Source organism: Cyphomyrmex costatus, unplaced genomic scaffold (genome assembly GCF_001594065.2).
Source record: "Cyphomyrmex costatus isolate MS0001 unplaced genomic scaffold, Ccosl1.0 scaffold344, whole genome shotgun sequence".
NCBI lineage: Eukaryota > Metazoa > Arthropoda > Insecta > Hymenoptera > Formicidae > Cyphomyrmex > Cyphomyrmex costatus.
Window position 1 is genome coordinate 61023 of NW_017277600.1, and position 19577 is coordinate 80599.

At 38.3% G+C, this 19577-nt stretch overlaps 1 protein-coding gene across 1 annotated transcript; it reads left to right on the forward strand.

Moving 5' to 3' along the window:
- Nucleotides 1-1387: 1387 nt before the first annotated feature.
- Nucleotides 1388-15901, forward strand: yki (Transcriptional coactivator yki). Its single transcript, XM_018542723.1, is given in 8 exon segments — nucleotides 1388-1729; nucleotides 1731-2011; nucleotides 14054-14262; nucleotides 14744-14937; nucleotides 15022-15208; nucleotides 15409-15468; nucleotides 15535-15620; nucleotides 15712-15901. Coding segments are annotated over 8 exon segments (1437 nt in total). The 5' UTR covers nucleotides 1388-1405; the 3' UTR covers nucleotides 15808-15901.
- Nucleotides 15902-19577: the final 3676 nt, after the last annotated feature.

The following is a 19577-nucleotide window of genomic DNA, read 5'->3' on the forward strand; positions in this document are numbered from 1 at the left end:
TGTTGCCAGATCGCCGAGCGCCAGGCCGAGCCGAGCCGAGTCGACTGGAGTCGACGTAACACGCGCAGCGCGACGAGGTATCGGAGTCATTCTCGTCGGGTCGGAGCGCAGGCAGTTCTCGCACGGAGACCGCGGGAAGGTGTGCGTGCGCGCGCGGGTGTGTGTGTGGGTGCGTGTGCGTGTGTGGAGGCCGAGTCGAGAGGAGAACAAGCCCGTGCCGTGTGCGTCTTCTCCTCCTTTCCTCACGCTCTCCCCCGCATGCCGCGTCGCGTCGGGTCGCGGCTCGTGATCGCGACTTCCTCCAAGTGCTGTTGCCGCTGCCGCTGGTGCTCCTCTTGATGCTCGACGACCCTCGGCCGTCGCGCTTCCGCGGTGCCATAAATCCCGTTTTGCGTATCATGTTCCTCGTCGTCGCCGTCGCCGCCGACGTCGTCGTTATACATCGTAGTGCGGCGTATCGTGAAGCGTGAGAGTGGAGGCGAATTCGTCGCGAATGTGGTGCATCGCGCCGTTCCAAAAGGATCTCCAAGGGATACTTTTGTCGCCACTTGAACGACAACACAGTCGAGTTTACGACGTGTCGTCGTGCGTTATCATTGAATTGCTAGATGTTGTGCTATAGACGAGCGCGCTAGGTGGGATCTCTGGAAGATTCAGAGAGCGCCCCCTCCCTCTCGCTCTTTCTCTTACTCTTTTTTTCTCAGGTCTCGTTTCCTGTGCTCTCGCACTCGTCACGTGTCCACGCAGGTAGGGCGAGCCGTTGCGTCGGAGAGGTGGAACCGACGAGAAGAACGACTCTCGCAGTCTCAAACGGTGTGGCCCACCAGTAACATACACGGAGATTGACACGGTGATCGAGGAAGCGGCCTGCTGCGGAGCGCGCGCAGGGTGGAGATTGTCAGGGTGGAGGGCAGTGAGGGACTGTCCGAGACTATCCCCATCGGTATCGCGGGGAACGCTGCTGGTGGCCAACAGCGGCGACGGTGACGGTGACAGTGGTGGTGGTGACGGCGACGGCGACGACGACGGCGACGACGACGACGACGGCGTTGTCATCCGGCGTTCTATCGCCGGGCAGGTGGAAGAGGAAGCAGTGATTTCTTTTCGTAGGAATGAAACGGTCGTAGGGAAAGAAAGGGAGACGGTTGTCTCCGGGTGCGGGTGATACACGCGTATAGGTAACGCGCGCGCGCTGCTACCGTGAAAAAGGTGCGCGATCCTTCTTCGCTCCGCGCGGAGCTAAGTCGGAGCACGGAAGCGGCGAACAGATAGGCGCAGAAAAGAGCGACGAGGACGCGCGGCCGCCGCGACGAAGAGGCCGGGAAAGGAGAGACGAGGAGGAGATACACAAGCGAGAAGAGTGAGCAACAGGCAGAGAGGAAAGAGAGCGAGCGTGTGATCCAAAATGGCGCTGAATCAAGACGTGGTGGAGCAGTTGTCCAAGAGTAATCCCGTCGTCAGGGTCGACCAGAATTCCGAGTCCGATCTCCAGGCACTCTTCGACACCGTCCTGAAGCCCGACTCGAAGCGGCCGCTGCAGGTGCCGCTGCGCATGCGCAATTTGCCGGATTCCTTCTTCAATCCACCGTCCACCGGCAGCAAGAGCCCCTCGATCTCGCACTCGCGCGAGAACTCCGCGGATTCCGCGTTCGGTGCCGCCGTCCCTGCGACCCCGAACGGCGGCAGCGTGCCTAACGGTGGCACGAACGGCGGCAGCGGCGCCGGCGGTGGAAAACGGCACCGCGAACGCGATCGCCGCGGCCGCCGCGGTGGCCGCCGCGGCCGGTCTCACCGTTTCTCATCCCCGCGCCCACAGCAGCCCGGCCTCCCTCCAGCAGACGTACGCGTCGGCACAGCAAGCGCCGCAACACGCGCCGCAGCCGCACGCGCGTCACCATCATCATCAGAAGCAGCGCAGCTACGACGTCATCAGCACGGTCGACGACCTGGGCCCGCTGCCGCACGGATGGGAGCAGGCGCGCACCCCCGAGGGCCAGATCTACTTCCTCAAGTAAGTCTGCACTCTCCAAACGCACCGCGTCTTCTTCGTTATGCGACTCCCGCGAGATACGAATCGCTTCTTTCCCGAAGATGCATTTCCCTCTACGTATGATATATCTCATTGCATATCTCTCTCTCTCTCTCTCTTTTCCTTCGAACTCTTGTATTACACTCTTTAAGTCATACTTATTATATCAGTGATGCAACTGGACTTGCTATCTTAGTTTTTTGTACCGTAAACTTTGATGAAAGTAATGTCCTCGAAACTGTCCAGGTTTATCTTTTAACAATAGATTCTTTCTCCTCCAATTTAAGTATCTATCAGGTACGCGAACAGGTATAGAATCCTCTTGTTTTTTTGAGATTAGGAAAGTTGTGATCCATTAGACGTTGGATATATTTTATGTTATTTTACGATAATTTATCGCCACCGATAATAATACCTTTTGTCGAAGCCTCACGTATCCCAACGCTGGAACCGTCTTTATCGTCATGCCGGCTTACTCATCCTCTCTCTCTGTCCCTCTTTGCTCGTTACTCCAAGACCCCTGCCGCTTCTCGCTCGCGGAGGGGAAAAGAAAGACCTCGGTCTCTCCGTTAAGCCCCTCTTCGTTGCTGCCAACGTCCCTTGCCCTGAACCCAGGGACGTCATAGCACTCGATCACGCAGTATACATAGCCGGCGTGAATGCGCTAATTAGCATATTCAGGTAAATGGATGTCATTATTAATGCAGGAATTTTAAGAATTTTGGAAAAAAAATGGTATAAGCAAACAGCTTCGTATACCTATATTAAAATTTGTCCTGTACGGAAAGAACGGTTTTGCTGAATAATCGAAATATTTAACTACATAGATGCGGATTTGAGGATAATTGGAGGAACTATCAAAAGTACAATGTATGACGCTCAAGCTGGTTGCTAGAATATCAAATTGTTTGCAGCGTTGTTCATTATATCTTGAGTTTACTACATATTTATTTTGATGATCCAACAAAATTGTTTTTTTTTTCATGTATAGTTTCTATTGAACAGATGAATGGAAATCAATTTCGAGAACGGTAACTTGTGATAAAGTAGACAACACTTTTGATCTCTTTCTTTTTCTTTGATTAAAATTTGTAATTGATTTTAACAAAAATGTATTATTTATTATTTGTATAACTTCAAATTCTTATATTTTTTAATATCGCAAGTCGTTTGTGATATTAAAATTAAAATTTTTGTAACGCAAAATTATTCTGAAATTAACTGAAAAATTAGAAAATTCTATCATCAAAATAAAAAGACTCTACCGAATAGATATATTTGAAATTCTCACGAATAGTTCTTTTGCAACTAGTTATTTCGCCCCTAAAAACTACTGAAGATTCTGTTTTTTTTTTTTTTCCCAAAAAAAGTGAATTTATCAAAAAATCTGCCTTGAAAGTAATATTACGGGTTGTAGGATTGTCTGCATCACGTCTCTCTGCAGACGATGATCATCATTACCAGGCTCTGCAGGGCCCGAGAAAGGGACCCTTTAGGTGCGCCTCTGTGGTATAGTCTCTCGAATGCCTCTGGTGGTATGCCTGGGCCTCCCACCATGCATCTCTGCATCCCAACCTGATCCACCTGTACAACCGTGACTGCCGGGTCCTCACGTGTCACCTGTCGTGAGAACCATCGTGTACCTCGCTTCGTCCCTTCCCTATTTCAATAATCCCCCTTGCCTACTCTAATACACGGTCGACACGCTGTTTAAAATCTTGAAATTATCTTCATAGGCATCACATTCATCTCTGAAATTGGCAAAATCCTACGAAATACGTTTCTATTTTGGATTGTCTAGACTAGATACGTCTTTTTATAGACTAGATTCATCTGTCGGCTATATTAAATATTCTTAAATAAAAATTTAGATGATAAAATACATTTACATGTAGATTCATAGATTTACATACATAAATTGCGTATTTGCATATCTCTCTTCATCCTTTTATTATAATTATATTTTTTTTTAAATATTAATGTCACAAGACTTGTATTAAGTGAATGAATAAATAATTATCTTCGCATATTTGCAGTTTGATATTTTAATTGTAATTTTGATACCATATATAAATGAAAAATTATGTGTTTCTGAATATTCTGGTACTTTTGATTAAGAAAACGGGATTGATTTCAAATTCATCAAAAAATGCATCATTAAAGTTATAAAAGCGTAAAAGCGCTTATTATTGATCCGTTAGTTTAACTTATAATTTACGAGACTAAATGACGATTTAAAATTTGGAAGAATAACTTTATTAATAAACTAATATATGTTATGTGGCTTAGATTACAAAATCAAAACAAAACAAACGACTCACAAATAAAATAAAATATACAAGGTCTATCAATTGCTGCCTTTAACAGAGGATTCTAATCATGTTATCACAGCATCTGGAAATTCTGTGCAAACAAGGAAATAGAACGTTCACAATATATAAGAAGATCCATTAAATTGACAAATGTTAGAAGCACTTGACTTTAGAAAAACGGTTTTAAACAATACAAAAGGATTGCCAATTTCGATCGACGAAAGGAACAAGCACGTAATAACATTTTATTAGAAAAAATGAGAGGACGGCGGATTGTGTAATTGAACTCTTGCGATAATTGTATGACTTTGGAATATTTTTAATTGAAATGATTTTTACTGATAATGGTCTAAAATAAACCGAAACGTCTAAACAAATTTAACGTTTATTTTGAATAAAGGACACTCGCTCATTATAACTAACGCTGTGGCTGTATGCTCTTTGTTTTGTTTTAACTTTATTTATCCTTTCATTTTTTTCGCAAAGTTTAAAGTATTTAAACTTTTGTATGTAATTTAGTTTTAAACGTTAGATTTTGAAATTTACCAAAAGTATTCTTGTATGCTGTTTTCTTCTCTTCTTAAATCTTGTCTGAAGACCACCAAGAAGATGAGCTCTCCTTTACCTGATCTGACCTGGTCATTCAGAAACCTTACTGGCCAACCATTTCATCTGTAAATGCAGCTCGTTTTCTACCTGATATTGAGAAATACCTACCTGACGAAGAAACGTGATTCTTTCTAAAGAATATATTTTAGAGTCTTTGCAAACATTTAATGCAGTCTAATGCAGTTTTCGTCAAAGAAAGAAAAAAAAGAGACATAGAATTTTCTTAAAGCAAAATCCAGTCATATAAGGCGGTCTATCTTTGATCCTTTTGTTATTTTTAATTTTGATCTTTTCTTACCCTCTTTTATTAATTTTTTTAAGTAGGACCAAAGTTTATACGAATTTCGTTACATACAGTATAGGTAATGTTATATTAGCGACATATTATTTCAGATTACGTTATGAACATCATAAAGCTTGATAATAGATAGATATCACCATTTATAGACAACTTATCGCCATTTATAGACAGCTTATCGTTGAGATATCAAGTAATTTAAGGGAAAACGAAATTAATGGATTGATTGTGCTCTAATTACGCTCTGAGTTTTTGCGTACATCTTTTTATCAACATTTGCTGATATATTATCGTATGAAAGATCAATGGGAAATGATCGAATGAATTAAATGTGCAGTGAATCATTTTAACGAAAACGCTCATTATTTGAAATACGTTAAAAACTTCTTTAATTTATTTATTTCGAGGACTTTTATTTAAAGGATGTGATCAAATTGACGAATCTCGTGACTATCATGTAAATTCGTAAAAATGTACCTCGTAAATTAGTATTAGGAAACGATTTATTGGAGAATAGATTATTAGAAAACGAATAATTTGCATAGAGGAAATGAGAAGGTTCGGCGTGCATTACGTTCAAGTTCTACCGCGTGTTACGCCACTAGTTTTTCCTGCACTAATTTACGCGTGAGTTTATACGGGAATTGAAAGTACCTTCCTCCCGTTCCCGCGTTCATTCCCAATACGGGAAATAGAACACAAAGGCACACGAAAGGAAGGAAGTGGCTTATCGCACTTTAATGGCAGACGATTAATTATTTATTTCATTATCGACAATCATCGCCGGTGTTTATATTTCACTCTTATCGGAAGCCATTAAGGCTCTTTACACTGTAATCACATGAAATTACGATGTCAGAAGAGTCGTGCGCATTTTTTTTGCAATGCACGTCAAAATTATCAATTCTTTTCGCATTTCATTACAAGTGTTATTGTTTCCTCACGACGAATCTGAAAACGCATGGAAAAGAACGTGAGCGCGCCTTCTTGCTACCTCCTTGTCCAAGTTCAGTTTTTCGAGTCTAACGCGCGCTCTATTGTCTACGGAACGTCGGCGAATTTTGCGGAAACAGAATGCAGAGCTCGTTTTTTTTTTTTCGGTAGGCGTAATACGAGGCGCAGCGAGCGTGAGCTCGTCGGTAATGCGCGATGCAAGGTGCAGCGAAGCGAGTTGCACGCTCGCTGCATTACGCGGTAATGACCATCGCGGGAAGACCGTCTCTTTTCGTTCTCTCTATAATACGGCAATATCTATCATGTAAATATCGACAATATTGTTTGAATATTGTATACTATATTTCGAAGTCTTATTATATTTCATATTCTTGGTACGTATGTGCTTATTTTTTCCCCTCTACGTACAACTTTTCCTTCTTTTCTCTGATCTCTTTTCAGTATATATTACACTTTTTGCTAATTTTAATTGATGCCTTATTTGTTTTTCTCGCGGTTCATATGCCTAATTATCTAAAGTTATTATCGTGATATTTGTACTTTCTATATTATAGTACTATAATTAACGTTACATCTATAGTAGTGATTCTAAATTCGTGGTTTTCAAGTTAATCGTTTTTCACCACTGTATAACATCGAAAAATGTGCGTACAGGAAAATAATGCACTGTAAATTTCATAAACCGAACAAAAATATGCATGCGTATATTCATATTTCTGCAGAAAGTATATCTACTTATAACAATGGGAAGGAACTTTATTATAACATTTTATTGCAGAATTACTATAAAACGTAAATACTTCTCCGCATCTATTTAGGATTAATTATTTAACCCTTTGTAATCTCAATTTTTTTGCCACGACTTTTTTAAAGCGAAATTTCACTCTCAAATAATTTTTCCGAAATATAAGAAGGTAGAGTCTGAGTCCTCTTCTTAACATTTTTTGTTAATAATGGGATTTTATAATAGAGATGTTGGAAAGTAATCCTGAGGTTTTTTTGCCACGACTTTTCGAAAGCCTAATAGGACAGCACAAAACACTTAGAAAACTGGAGAAAAACAGACCCGAAGTAAAAACATGATTGCAGACGAAGGAGAGAGAGAGAGAGAGAGAGAGTGAAAAATATAATACAAAATAATAATTATTTCCAAAACACGCCTTCATACCAGTTATACCAGTTTTTTTGCGCGTTGAAAACTTTTCCGTGAAGACTCACTCACTCACTGACTCGTTCGCCCTTCTTTATTCTTTCTTTCCGCACACGTTTGTCCAATTACCGTCGACCGTTCCAAGCTTTTGGATCTTATCCAACGCGGAGGCTTATTAGAATCTAATTTGCGTAATTGAAACGTGATTTCAGCCGCGAATGTGCCGAGCGCTTCCCGGATGATTTCGTATCGCACGCCATCACCGTTGAGTATAATTAATATCGCGCATTCGTCCGCATTCTTATTAAAAAAAGCATCGCGCAATGCGTACATTTAAACTCTTTGTTTACCTCATTTTTGAACTTGAAAAAGAGAAGGTATCCAACTGTCTCATAAAAAGACACTTGCTGCTCTTTCTCTCTCTCTCTCTCTCTTTTCATTTCAGTGTCATTTTCGTTCCGAACGCGCGAAGAAAACATCCTTCTTTCTTTCCTATTACGCGTCCGCGTCCGGACAAACAATTCGACTTCTGCGTATTCTCCCAACTTCCAGACGCAATAAACACTTCGCGAAAATCGCAAGTCTAGTCTTTTTTTTCGCATCTGCAAAATCGATTTGCATATCGTCGCAAAGAAATCTACTCTTAAATTTTTATTCTTAATTTTCAAGCACGTCGTGTAGCTGCGAAAGGAAAACACATGTAAATTAAGCGGATAAAAATGCGTCCGATATTATACTAAAGAAAAGAAAATATTCGACGCGTGTATCAACACATTGGAGGCTACTCGAAAACATTATTTTTGGATGAAATGTGTGCGCTCGTTAAATGGAAAATTAATAATAATGCAGCTGTGTATGCTTTGTGTGTGAAAATGGTGGATATTTCTCTTTTTATAAAAGAAATCGAAATCTATTAATAATGATTGAAAGTGACTTTTACTAGGCTCATTAATGCAAATTATTTCTATGGTTTGCAGTTAACTAAATTTATTTTCTCTGTACGCGTAATGTAATATTTAAATCTCAATAACGTCGAGGGCAGATAATTAACTAAATTATGATAAAAACTAATTAGTAAAAGAGAGCGGACTTTAAACGTTCCGTTTGATATACGAGTGAGTCCTTTTAATGTGACCGTCGTATGAAGTATTGGAGAATTTTAATGCGTGATAGCAATTGCTTGTAAAGCAATTTTAATGCGTCGTAATTAAACGCGCATTTTTTCGTGTACCTCATAACCTCAATATTTGATTAAGTTATAGAAATTTAACTTTAGAAATTGATCTCCTTCTTTTTTTCTAGAGAAGATACGCGTTTTCGAGCGATTGTACAAGATGTTAGTCGCGAGATCAGAAATTTTTTCTTCCTGATCGTTTTATTGGATATAGGTGAGACAATGGCTCTTGGTTAGCACTTGAGCGTGTTCTTATCGCGATGCTCGTCTTTCGTCAGGCAGGAGACGCAAGCATTCGTTCAAGGTTTCCGACGTCCGCGCCGATTTACGAAGCGGCTACGGTCGAGTCACGTCTTATCGGAGTGGAATACGCAATACCTCGGTCGGTCGATTGTTCAAGAGAGCACGGAAAATAACGGACTGATTAAGAAAAGCCATTAGGTTTTTACCATATATTTATCTTGCGGGACCATTGTCTAAATTGACACTAAAAGCGGGATGCTTTTCAAATTGTATCATTAGTTCGTGGTTATTTTCGACCTTTACGAAAATAGAAAATTCATTAAGGTTAGTTGAAAACTATTGTCATAAATGTCAGGGGAGCATTTCGTTGCACCCGGATATTTCTGATCATTCACAAGTGAAAGTTGTATGTGACATCAGAACTGTTGCTGCAAGGTCGAACCTGGACATATATATTTCGTTAAAATCGGCGAAAAAGTGTTGAAAAAAAGATAAATGATACACATTAAGATCACTCATGTGATACCAAGACACAACAGAATGTTGGAATAAGGAAGAAAAAAATAGGTATGCAGGATACAAATTATATTATCGAGTATGAATTCTATGAACTTTTTGATCAGTTCGAAGAGTCATATTTTCTCTCGACAGTAAAATATTTGAATGACAATAGAGTTTTCGAGCGAAATCTACCGTTGATGGCATCGTGATGCGCCATCGTTGGTAGAGACGACCTCCTCGCAACGTGCCGCGCTGCGCTGCACCGAGGCTAAAGACCCCGACACACCTGTACGCGAGAGAGCTTAGACGACAAATGCGAATGCCAGATACGAGGACAGATCGTCGAGAGTACAGGGCGAACGTATCGAAAGTTCAAGGCGACGTGAGCAACGCGCGTTGCGTGAAATTTGCTCGACGTATATAGAGGAATGGTTGAAAGCATTCTGTTCTCTGGCTGCTAAAGGCTTTTTACATTTTTACAAATAAATTTGCAACATTCACAAACTCAAATTTGAAACAGGAAAAACGTGTAATATATCTCGATATATTTATATATATTTTTTTAAATAAAGAGATAAACTATATAATATAAAATATTTAAAATAAATTTATTTATTTTAATATAGTAATTTGTAATAAAGAAATATTGACACTTTTAATGAACGTAAAATTTTAATTTATACATTTTGATAAAATTTAATATGTAATAAATGTGTTTTGATAAAAAATATATTGTTTTTTAAAATCTATGGTATGTAATGCGTGTCGTAATTATATTGAGACTGTAAGAAACGCTTGTATTGTAACACTATAATCAAGCAAGCGCTTAGCTCGAGGATCTCCACATGCAGATCGTTTATTATCATTCTCCCATAAGGATCCCATTAACTAAAAGCGTTAAGTTCCAACACGCGTTACTCATTTTCGCGAATATAAAGCCGCGACACCAGCGATTTTGCGTGTAGTGAAACGGGAAATAGTTATCCGGAGTGTGAATCCGGATGGCGTCGAGATGCTTTTATCGCTAAATTTTACGTACCGCTAGTGCTTTTCAGTAGCACCATAAATATCGCATGTGACATCTTAATCGCATCGCGTATGTTGTTCCGTTAATCCTAATCTTGGTATCCTGTGAAATGAATCTCATTGATTTGTATATTACGGTATGTCCACGCCTCTTCCATATAATTATAATATTTTATTTGTAAAAATTTCTCATCAATTTTTTTCTAAAAATTAGCTTGGAATTTTAAATATCAGATTGAATATTTTTTTTATGTAAAAGAAGATTTCTCTCAAGGAATTGTTTTATTTCCAAATTTTCGGAATTTATTTTAATTTCACGTGATATTTTTACAGTAATTGTTTATTTAAAGAGAGGAGCTAAATTAAATTCTTTAAATGTGCGGACAGTTTCACACAAATGCATACAAATTGGACATGTTGAAATTAAAATGATATTTCAACGTATCTTGCAAGACTTATCTTATGTGCTTTTCAAAATTAATTAATTAAATTAATTAATTCAATTAATCTATTGTTTGGAGATTAAATTGTCCGAAACTAATTAGTGTCAATGTAATTCGCATTTTGATATAAGTAATCTTGTTTTCATGAAACATCTTCACCTCCAACCATATAGTTTCCTATCCGCGCGTAATCCGCTTGTACTTATATTTAACTCGTTTCCTTTTAGCGTTGCGCAAACGAAAATCTAAATGCAAAACATTCGACACTGCGATTAAAATTTGTCCGGGAACAATGTTTAATTGACTATTCATTTTCTAAAATGTTTCTAAAAATAATTGGCAATGACGAAATTTAGCTCTATTTTAGTAACTTAAATTTTCCGGAACAAGCTTTCTATAGGCTTGTGCATTATGAGATCGTTGACACTTGAGACCCTTTGTGCGGGAATTTATGAATTTATGAATTTTACGACGTGTACGGGGATTTAAACAGATGCACCTGGGATTCTCCGTTAAATAGGAAGAACGTCCCAAATGATCGGGTACCTGCGATTTCGTCAAGCGATTCGTTCACGCAAATCGTATCGTGTTAGAACCCAGATCTTCGGACCGATTTGAACGCGACGTGAGAGGGTAAAAAGGGTGAGAGCCATAAGTGATCTTAGCAGTATAAAGGGCGAGAAGAATGGGAAAACGGCAGGGTGCAAGGAGTCGCAGGGCGAAGGAGAGCAGAGAGCAGCGGTGAGCGTCGATACGAGAGTGTCTATTTACGAGTTGTCCGGCGCCGTGATGTCCGGAGTAAAAATACACCGCGTAGAGTCCGTATGCCGTGCGCGCGCGCGTACACACACACACACACACACACACACGAGACCCTCTTGTAGTTCTCCAACGCGCTAGCGCTCTCTCAGCTCTCTCGGTCCCTCCCTACCCCTGCAGGCGCTCTCATCCCCTCCACAGCGCTCCTCGCGGCCCGTAACAGCCGCGGAGGGGCGGCGCGGCGCAATTTCGCTTCTCTCTTATTGGACAGCGGCCAAGCGAGAGCGGCGGAAAGCGATAGAGAACCACGCTCATAGAGCGCACGATTAGGGTGCGAAGCGCAATTGCGCCGTTATACAGGGTGTCTCGTTATTATTCGCTATAAATGAGAATTGTTCGCGTTGCGTGAAATTCCCAAAAATGTTTGCACTTAAAACGGGATAAGTATACATGTGTATTCAGGCGTTGAAAAGAGAGAGAACGAAGATGCTAAGTGCAAAAATGCAAGCAAAAAACAGACCTATGTTTCTAATTCTCCAGAGTAATGTAAAACGCGCGAGTGCACGTAATCGCGGACTGATGCCAAATTCGATATACTATCAATAGAACATTATGTTCTATATTGAAGCACGGGAAGAAGGAGGGGAGGAAAGAAATGCATTTCTTCCATGAAATGAAATATATTTTTATTTAAAAAGTTCAGGGTAAAAATGGACTATGAATGGAAAATGCTTCGAACTATAAGAGAGCCGCCACATTTCGCGTTGGAGTAAATTTTTACTTAAAAATCTCATTACTCCAACTTCGGTCTTGTTTATCCTAAAAGTAATGCTAATTATAAACTGTACCGTCCAAATAGCTTCGATCTGATTAATAAATCGACCTGAACGAGCGCGTCTGGTCGGCGTGTTTACAAACGGGTGCCCGTTGCAAGGCAGGTACGCGTCACGCCAGGTACGTCTGTGGCCCGACGTGTAGGTGCAGAAATATAATCGCGCAATGACGTCACACGCGCGTGCTGTGCAAAACAGACTTCCTCCCGTTCCTTTGCCGTTGTCCGAAGCCGAACTACGGCACGGCAAATCCGACGTCGTGGCGACGAAAAGTATTGTACTGTCTATAAGTTATATATGTATCTCATTCACGTTTGCTTAATCTCAAATTTATTCAATGGAATAAAAACACTATCTATTCTATTTGAACGATGTTGAACGATAAATACGACATAAAATAATGAAATGAGAAATATACATATAACAATATAAAGACTTATTTGATTAGGACTCGAATGATAAGTTATCAAATAATAATCTGGAAGCTATATGTAAGTCATTCAGTTGCTCAAATTGAGACCGCTATAAAGTATCTATTGATTTAAAGATACGCGAGATATGTATTGCATCAATGATTATTATATTAGATGATAAACTGCTTTATTTTGCAATAACAATCAACTTTTAATAAAAGAATATAATATTTATTTCTAATATACATATTTTATTTCCGCAATAAACTTTATATATATACAAATAAAAAATTATCTTTTTAAATCGCGGATGACATCATTTGTTGTCCAGTATTCGCAAATGTAGTCAACATGTAAAAGTTTTAATCTCCTTACTTTCAATTAACCCAGAGCGTGTATAACAGCGAGAATATTATCCAGAATATTATTCTCTATAACAAAAGATCGGTATAAGATTAAGAGATCGGCTTTATTTCGGGCGTTAAAACCTACGCGCTCTAACCCACGTCGCTTCGTCGCTTCGCTTCGGTCTTCTGAATGGGAGTATTTTTAGCACGCGCCTACTATATGTGGATAACTGTACGCGCCGCGCCGCGTATTCAGTTTCCGCGGATCGAGCGGCTTGAGCAAGCATTAAAGTGTTCGATGCGACATCGAATGAAAATCAAATTTCGCATAATCACATCCTAATGGAGGCACAATTTGCTGAATAAATATATTTTCACCTAGACCGCAATTGTTTTGCCTTGTGTTAGTTCTATATCGTTAGGTTTATAATAGAAAAAAATTTATATAAGAAAAATGTTGAACTTTTCGGATAAATTATATGTATCCTACATGACACTTTTTTTCCACAGCAGGAGACTGTTATCATAAATTATACATCAATGAGATATGCATATATTCAATATATTCAGTTGTTTCGGATGACAAAGCTTAATCTAATCTAACATCTTGTTTGATTCAATGTTTGTACAGATAACTTATTAAGCTAGTCTTTCAAAAATGAATAGGTATTTATATTTGTTAAGTCTCAAACATTTATTTATTCAATTATTGTTTACTCGCGTTGCCCAATTGACGAAATGTATTGAAAGAATTAAGTAAACTGCGTTATAGTGATTACAATTGAATTTGAAAAAAAAAATGCTTGAAATCTTAAAGTCCCGTGTAGATCTCTATTGCTCTCCATTCTCTACAAGAATCGATCTGAAGAATCGAGAATCTTGGACTTTATAAATCTCCTTTAAAGTTTCAGACACTGTCCTTTTACGCATTATATCCCGCTAACATCTATTTCTTTTCATAGTCACCTGACACGCACCACGACATGGGAAGATCCGCGGAAAACGGCCGCAGCCGCAAGCGTAGCCGCAGTAGCCGCGGCAGTCGAGAGCAGCAAATCCAATGCGCTCGGTCCATTGCCCGATGGATGGGAACAGGCGCGTACAGCCGAGGGCGAGATCTATTTCATCAATCATCAGACTCGCACCACTTCCTGGTTCGATCCGCGAATCCGTAAGTTGAATTGAATTCTTACTTCTCCCAAATTCTACATACTAATTGTAAGTAATGCATGGACTAAAAAGGAGATCCTACCTCGAATTTATGATAAACATTAATTTAAGAAACTCTTGATGCTCACTATTTAATCATCGAACCAGATTAGTTCAAATTTTTCTGTCACTTCGCATTTCTCAAGTTCTTGGGCATCTTCTGGAATTATTTCATCTCTAATTTATTTTAATAATTTAATTCGAATTTGTGAATGTAATTAATTAAATTCTGAACGTGTAAAACTTCAGAATTTCTGAGAAATCGGAAATGTGGTAGCTCTGGATATGATTGAAGTTTGACGAAAATTAACATAGGTTGCAAGATTTATATCACTTGGTGAGGAATCTTTCCTGACAATGTGATTTACTTTTATCGATATTTTTTGATCGTTAACTAATCCTCATTTCTTATCGTATATTCGTATAAGATATCGTTCCTTCAGCATCGCATCTCCAAAGAACTCCGGCGTCCGGCGCGATGCTGCCACAAAACTGGCAACTTCAACAACCCACCGGCATCCAAAACAACCAGAATTTGCAAGCCTGTCAGAAGCAGAAGATTCGCCTCCAATCGTTGCAGCTGGAACGTGAACGTTTGAAGCAGCGACAACAGGAAATTATGCGCCAGGTTGGCATTGTGAGTCGTCCTTTAATCCGGAGACTTGATCGCGTGACATCTGTAATAACCATTTTCGATATTTACGCATCTTTTTCGTTGCAGCAACAAGAGATGATGCTGCGACAGAGCACCACAGACGCCGTCATGGATCCGTTTTTGTCAGGCATTAACGAGCAGCATGCACGCCAGGAGAGCGCCGACAGCGGCTTGGGACTCGGTACTGCATATTCAATGCCTCAGGCTTCCGATGACTTCCTCAACATAGACGAAAACATGGATGGCACGAGCGGTAAGAGCAGCCCGTTCGAAATTCTCGATTTTTTTTCGGAATATAAGGCAATTTTTACGCAACATCTTCAAAATCCATCGCCACCATCACGCTTATAAGACTCTAGGCTAAAAAGAAATGTTTATTCGCTTGCTTTGCTGTGCCATTAAGTCAATTTTCGATTTATGAATAATTGTTTTGCGCGATTGTTCCGATTGCAGAAAGGCACTGTGCGTTGAATGATCTTACGAAACGATTATACCGAAGCCATAAATACATAAGTACGTATTTGTCATAATATCACATTTTGTTTAGTCATACTTTGAATTCGATGAATTTTTTTACAGACGGAGGTGCGCCGATGGACACGCCGGATCTCTCAACCTTAAGTGACAACATCGATTCGACAGATGATCTCTTGCCGTCGCTGCAGGTGGGTCTTTTACATGGTGATGATTGTTGCAAGCCTGTTGTTAAAACCCTTTGAATGCGGTCTTTTGTATCGACAACTGTTATTGTTTCAGCTGAACGAGGAGTTCAGCACCGATATTTTGGACGACGTGCAGTCACTCATAAATCCTAACACGACCAAGCCGGAGAACGTGCTGACTTGGCTATAGGATTAGAAGTGATACTGCGGCGGATGTCGGTCTATTTAAAAGGATAGGTATTCAGGTTCTCGAAGTGGAAACTTTATTCAAATCTAGATATTAACCTGCGGTCAATTAATTGCATCATTGAGCAACGTTGTTTTCAACTTTTAATCAATGATGCAATTTTTATTTCTTTATAATTTTGTAGGTTAGATTATATTAAGATTAGGATAGGATTAAGTGTCTACTTCGAACCTAAACACCTATTTTTTTTATTTATTTCTTTCTATTTGGATTTTTGCGGAAATATATTACCATGCTAAGGCTGATATTTCATGTGTCGTACGACAAGCTTGTCGGGCGTTCCGATTGGCTACTGACGACACATAAGTGGGGAGCTTCCGTCGAAGATTTACCAGCATTCTTGTCAAAAGAAAATTGGGCAAGATCGAACATTTTTCGACAGTCGTTGCAATAGTTCATAATCTAGGCCGGTATTCGTAATCAATTCTTATATTCAAGATCGTCTTAAGTTCAGTTTTGAGGAGTTATAGGCCTTCTACAATAAACCATTACCTAAGTTTTAAGTAATAAGTCATAAGAAATTGACCACTCACAGTCGATTATTCTTCTCACATTCGATTTTGATTGGTAAATTTCTTATGATTTAACACTTTTAAAACTTAAGTAATGACTTATTGTAGAAGGCCCATTACGAACTAATCAGAGGGCCGCTTTAGCATCTTAAGACAACTTAAGGCAGTCTTGAAATAAGAACCGACTATGAATATCGGCTCTAGACACATTTAAATATAACCCATCACTCACAAGCCGGTAAAAATGAATGAAAAAATAATGAACATTGAAGACTGTAAATATACTATTTTTCGTTTCTATAGGATATTAATATTATAAAGTTACTTATCTACATAAAATACTACATGCACAAATAGATTGTTAAATTTCCGGTATCAACGTGTTTAAAAAGTTTGTTAACCGATACATGAAATATCGAGCTGAGTGCGATCAAAACAAGTTAAAATATCAATTTATGTCGAAACAACAGATTTTAATGACAAGTATATATTATACATATACGACAAAATATTGTCGTACGAACGACCGCATGCGCACTAGCATCAGTACGCCCGACAAAGCTTGTCGTACGACATATGAAATATCAGCCTGACAATCAGGATGTCGTTGGGATATACTTTTTCATTTCAAATTTCTCATAATATTATAGAATTGGGAATTGAACTTATGCTCGGTACGTAATTATTTTATCATTAAGCTATCTCAGACGCTTTAAAACATCAATATATTCAAGAAACAAATTTAAATATGTTTATATGCGCATACGATTATAAACATGCTATGATAAATATATAAGCATCTTTTTCTCTGTAAGCTCTCTTTCTCTCTCTTTGTCTTTGGAAGGTGTTGGATAGCTTAATGAAAATATTTGCCTATATCAAATGAGAGATTATTAATTAGTACTGCATATGTTATAAGAAATTTTAAATGGAAAAATATTTTTATGTGATAGAAACGCGATTAAATAAAAAATGAATTCACTATAATTTTCTATTATATCATGGTACCGCATTTCTCTTGTGAAGATGAAAATCCAAATAGAAGGATGTTTATATTTCGTTATATGCCGTCTGAAAGAAGGAAAGAGAGAAGGAGGAAATGAAGGATTATATGCGAATTTGTTTTATTAACAAGCACGTTAAATGCAATTGTCAACACATCTAGTCCTTTATTTTCTTTTTCATTTCTTTCTTCGTTAAACAATATTATATTTTATATATGCAACGAAAATTTATACATATATATATATAGATATATTCCGTATTCATATTCGTTAAACTTGACAATCATGTAAGATCATGATTTTTGTTGCATATGTTGGTATCAAGAGATCGTACAATGTTTATGCTCCCAGCTTGTAATTATATCTTTCTATGGTTTTTGCACGTAGAACAGTTTAGTTGTAAAAGTTAATATAAAGAAACTATGAATGGATTATGAACCATTTCAAACAAATTTCAAAGTGCCTGATACGAAAATATTTTGTTATTTCAACATTTGCTAATGCGAGTCGATTTGCTTGCACGTTTTCGCGCGTGAGGGATTTGGTGCTATTTTTATCTTGGGTGCATGTAATTGGAAATTGTTACAAATGTTGTTAATACAAATAATATCAATTATAGCAATTATTTGCTATAATTGGCTTTTAATTTTTGATACTAATACTTACAGGATTATTATAGATACACTGGCAATCTTGGGATGTAAATTATGAATACTGACGAAATCATAATACTATCTCGAAGATCATTGAAGATCTTTGAAGTTGCGGTGCAAATGTAATGTTTACTGGACGAAGATATAGAAGATATTTTAATACTGCATACAGACGTTTAATAATATTTCGAATATGACATACGGAATTGTACAATGTTTAATCAGTTCTTTAAATCGCATACACATGTATTGAAAACATGTTATATCTGCAATCCTGTTTGTAGTGTAATTTTTTACGAACGATATGCTTCAAAGCAGAGTGCCTTGTCTTTATAATCAATTAATGTGACCATCATTACTCATCGTTTTTTGCTGCATTAACCGTCCATATAAAACAATAAATGTAGTTATTAAAAGTGAGCGTATTTCTAAATCGCGCTGAGGAAAAACGCAAAAGGAAAAAAATATATTTTTTTTATATGTAAAGTCTATACTCTTGTTACAAATTGCAATATTGATATTTTTCGAGAAATAATGTTAGATTGTAATCTTCTCACTTACGTTTTATACTATCATTAATGTAATATGGAGATTGTCACAGCGAGAAGAATATCTGGTATTTATAGATTTATCTTTTATCTTAAGGAGTTTCGCGAGGTATTTAGCGAAGGGTACTGAAGTAGTGCGAAAGAAAAAAGGCCACTAACATTGAATTTTTCGTTATCGCGGATTAACTCACGGCCTATTTATTACCGGAAATCATAAAATTCCGGTAAAGAAGATAACGCGTATATGCAATTAGTTACATGTGGCAGCTGAAAATATTTGGAAAGAAATTTACGCGACTATTTCCATCTGCTTAATAAGCCACAATATCCATTTTAATTGATACATAATAAGATAAATATCATATTCAAATTAAATATTATTATTTATAAACAATAGACAATAGAATAGAGGCAAAAGTTGCACGAAAAGTATCCATAAAATATGAATATTAACGCGCTTGTGTTATGAGATCGAAATAGTCATGTGAATTTCTTACCTCTTTGTATATTAAGGACTTCGACAATCTTATATCATGTAAAATTAAATATTTTGTAATATCTCAACGTTCTCCTGCCTTTTCCCGTAGTCGGGAAAAGCCTTGGAGAAATTTGCGTTTCGTTATTCGCACGTTCCTGTGTTAATGTCTTATTCATTCAACTGGTTGACCGTGCGATTATCGAATTTTTGACCGCTTGATTATTTTTCTTTTAAGATAGTAATGAAAGGACGATCATGTGTAAACATTGATTTGACATTTGTGTCATTCACTGTATTTTTGGACCGACACTCTGGAAGACGGGACGTCGCACGTTGAACACGGTATAAGAACGTGATCTTTCTTATTTTATGTACACAAGTTCGATCATCTTACAATTGATTATATTCGAGACATTTTTAATGCCATTTTTAGAAACCGGATGAAAAATACGCGTTTTGAGTTTTATACGGTTTTGAGTTTCTCCTTTTTATTCGCTTTCTCTTATCTAAAAATTGCA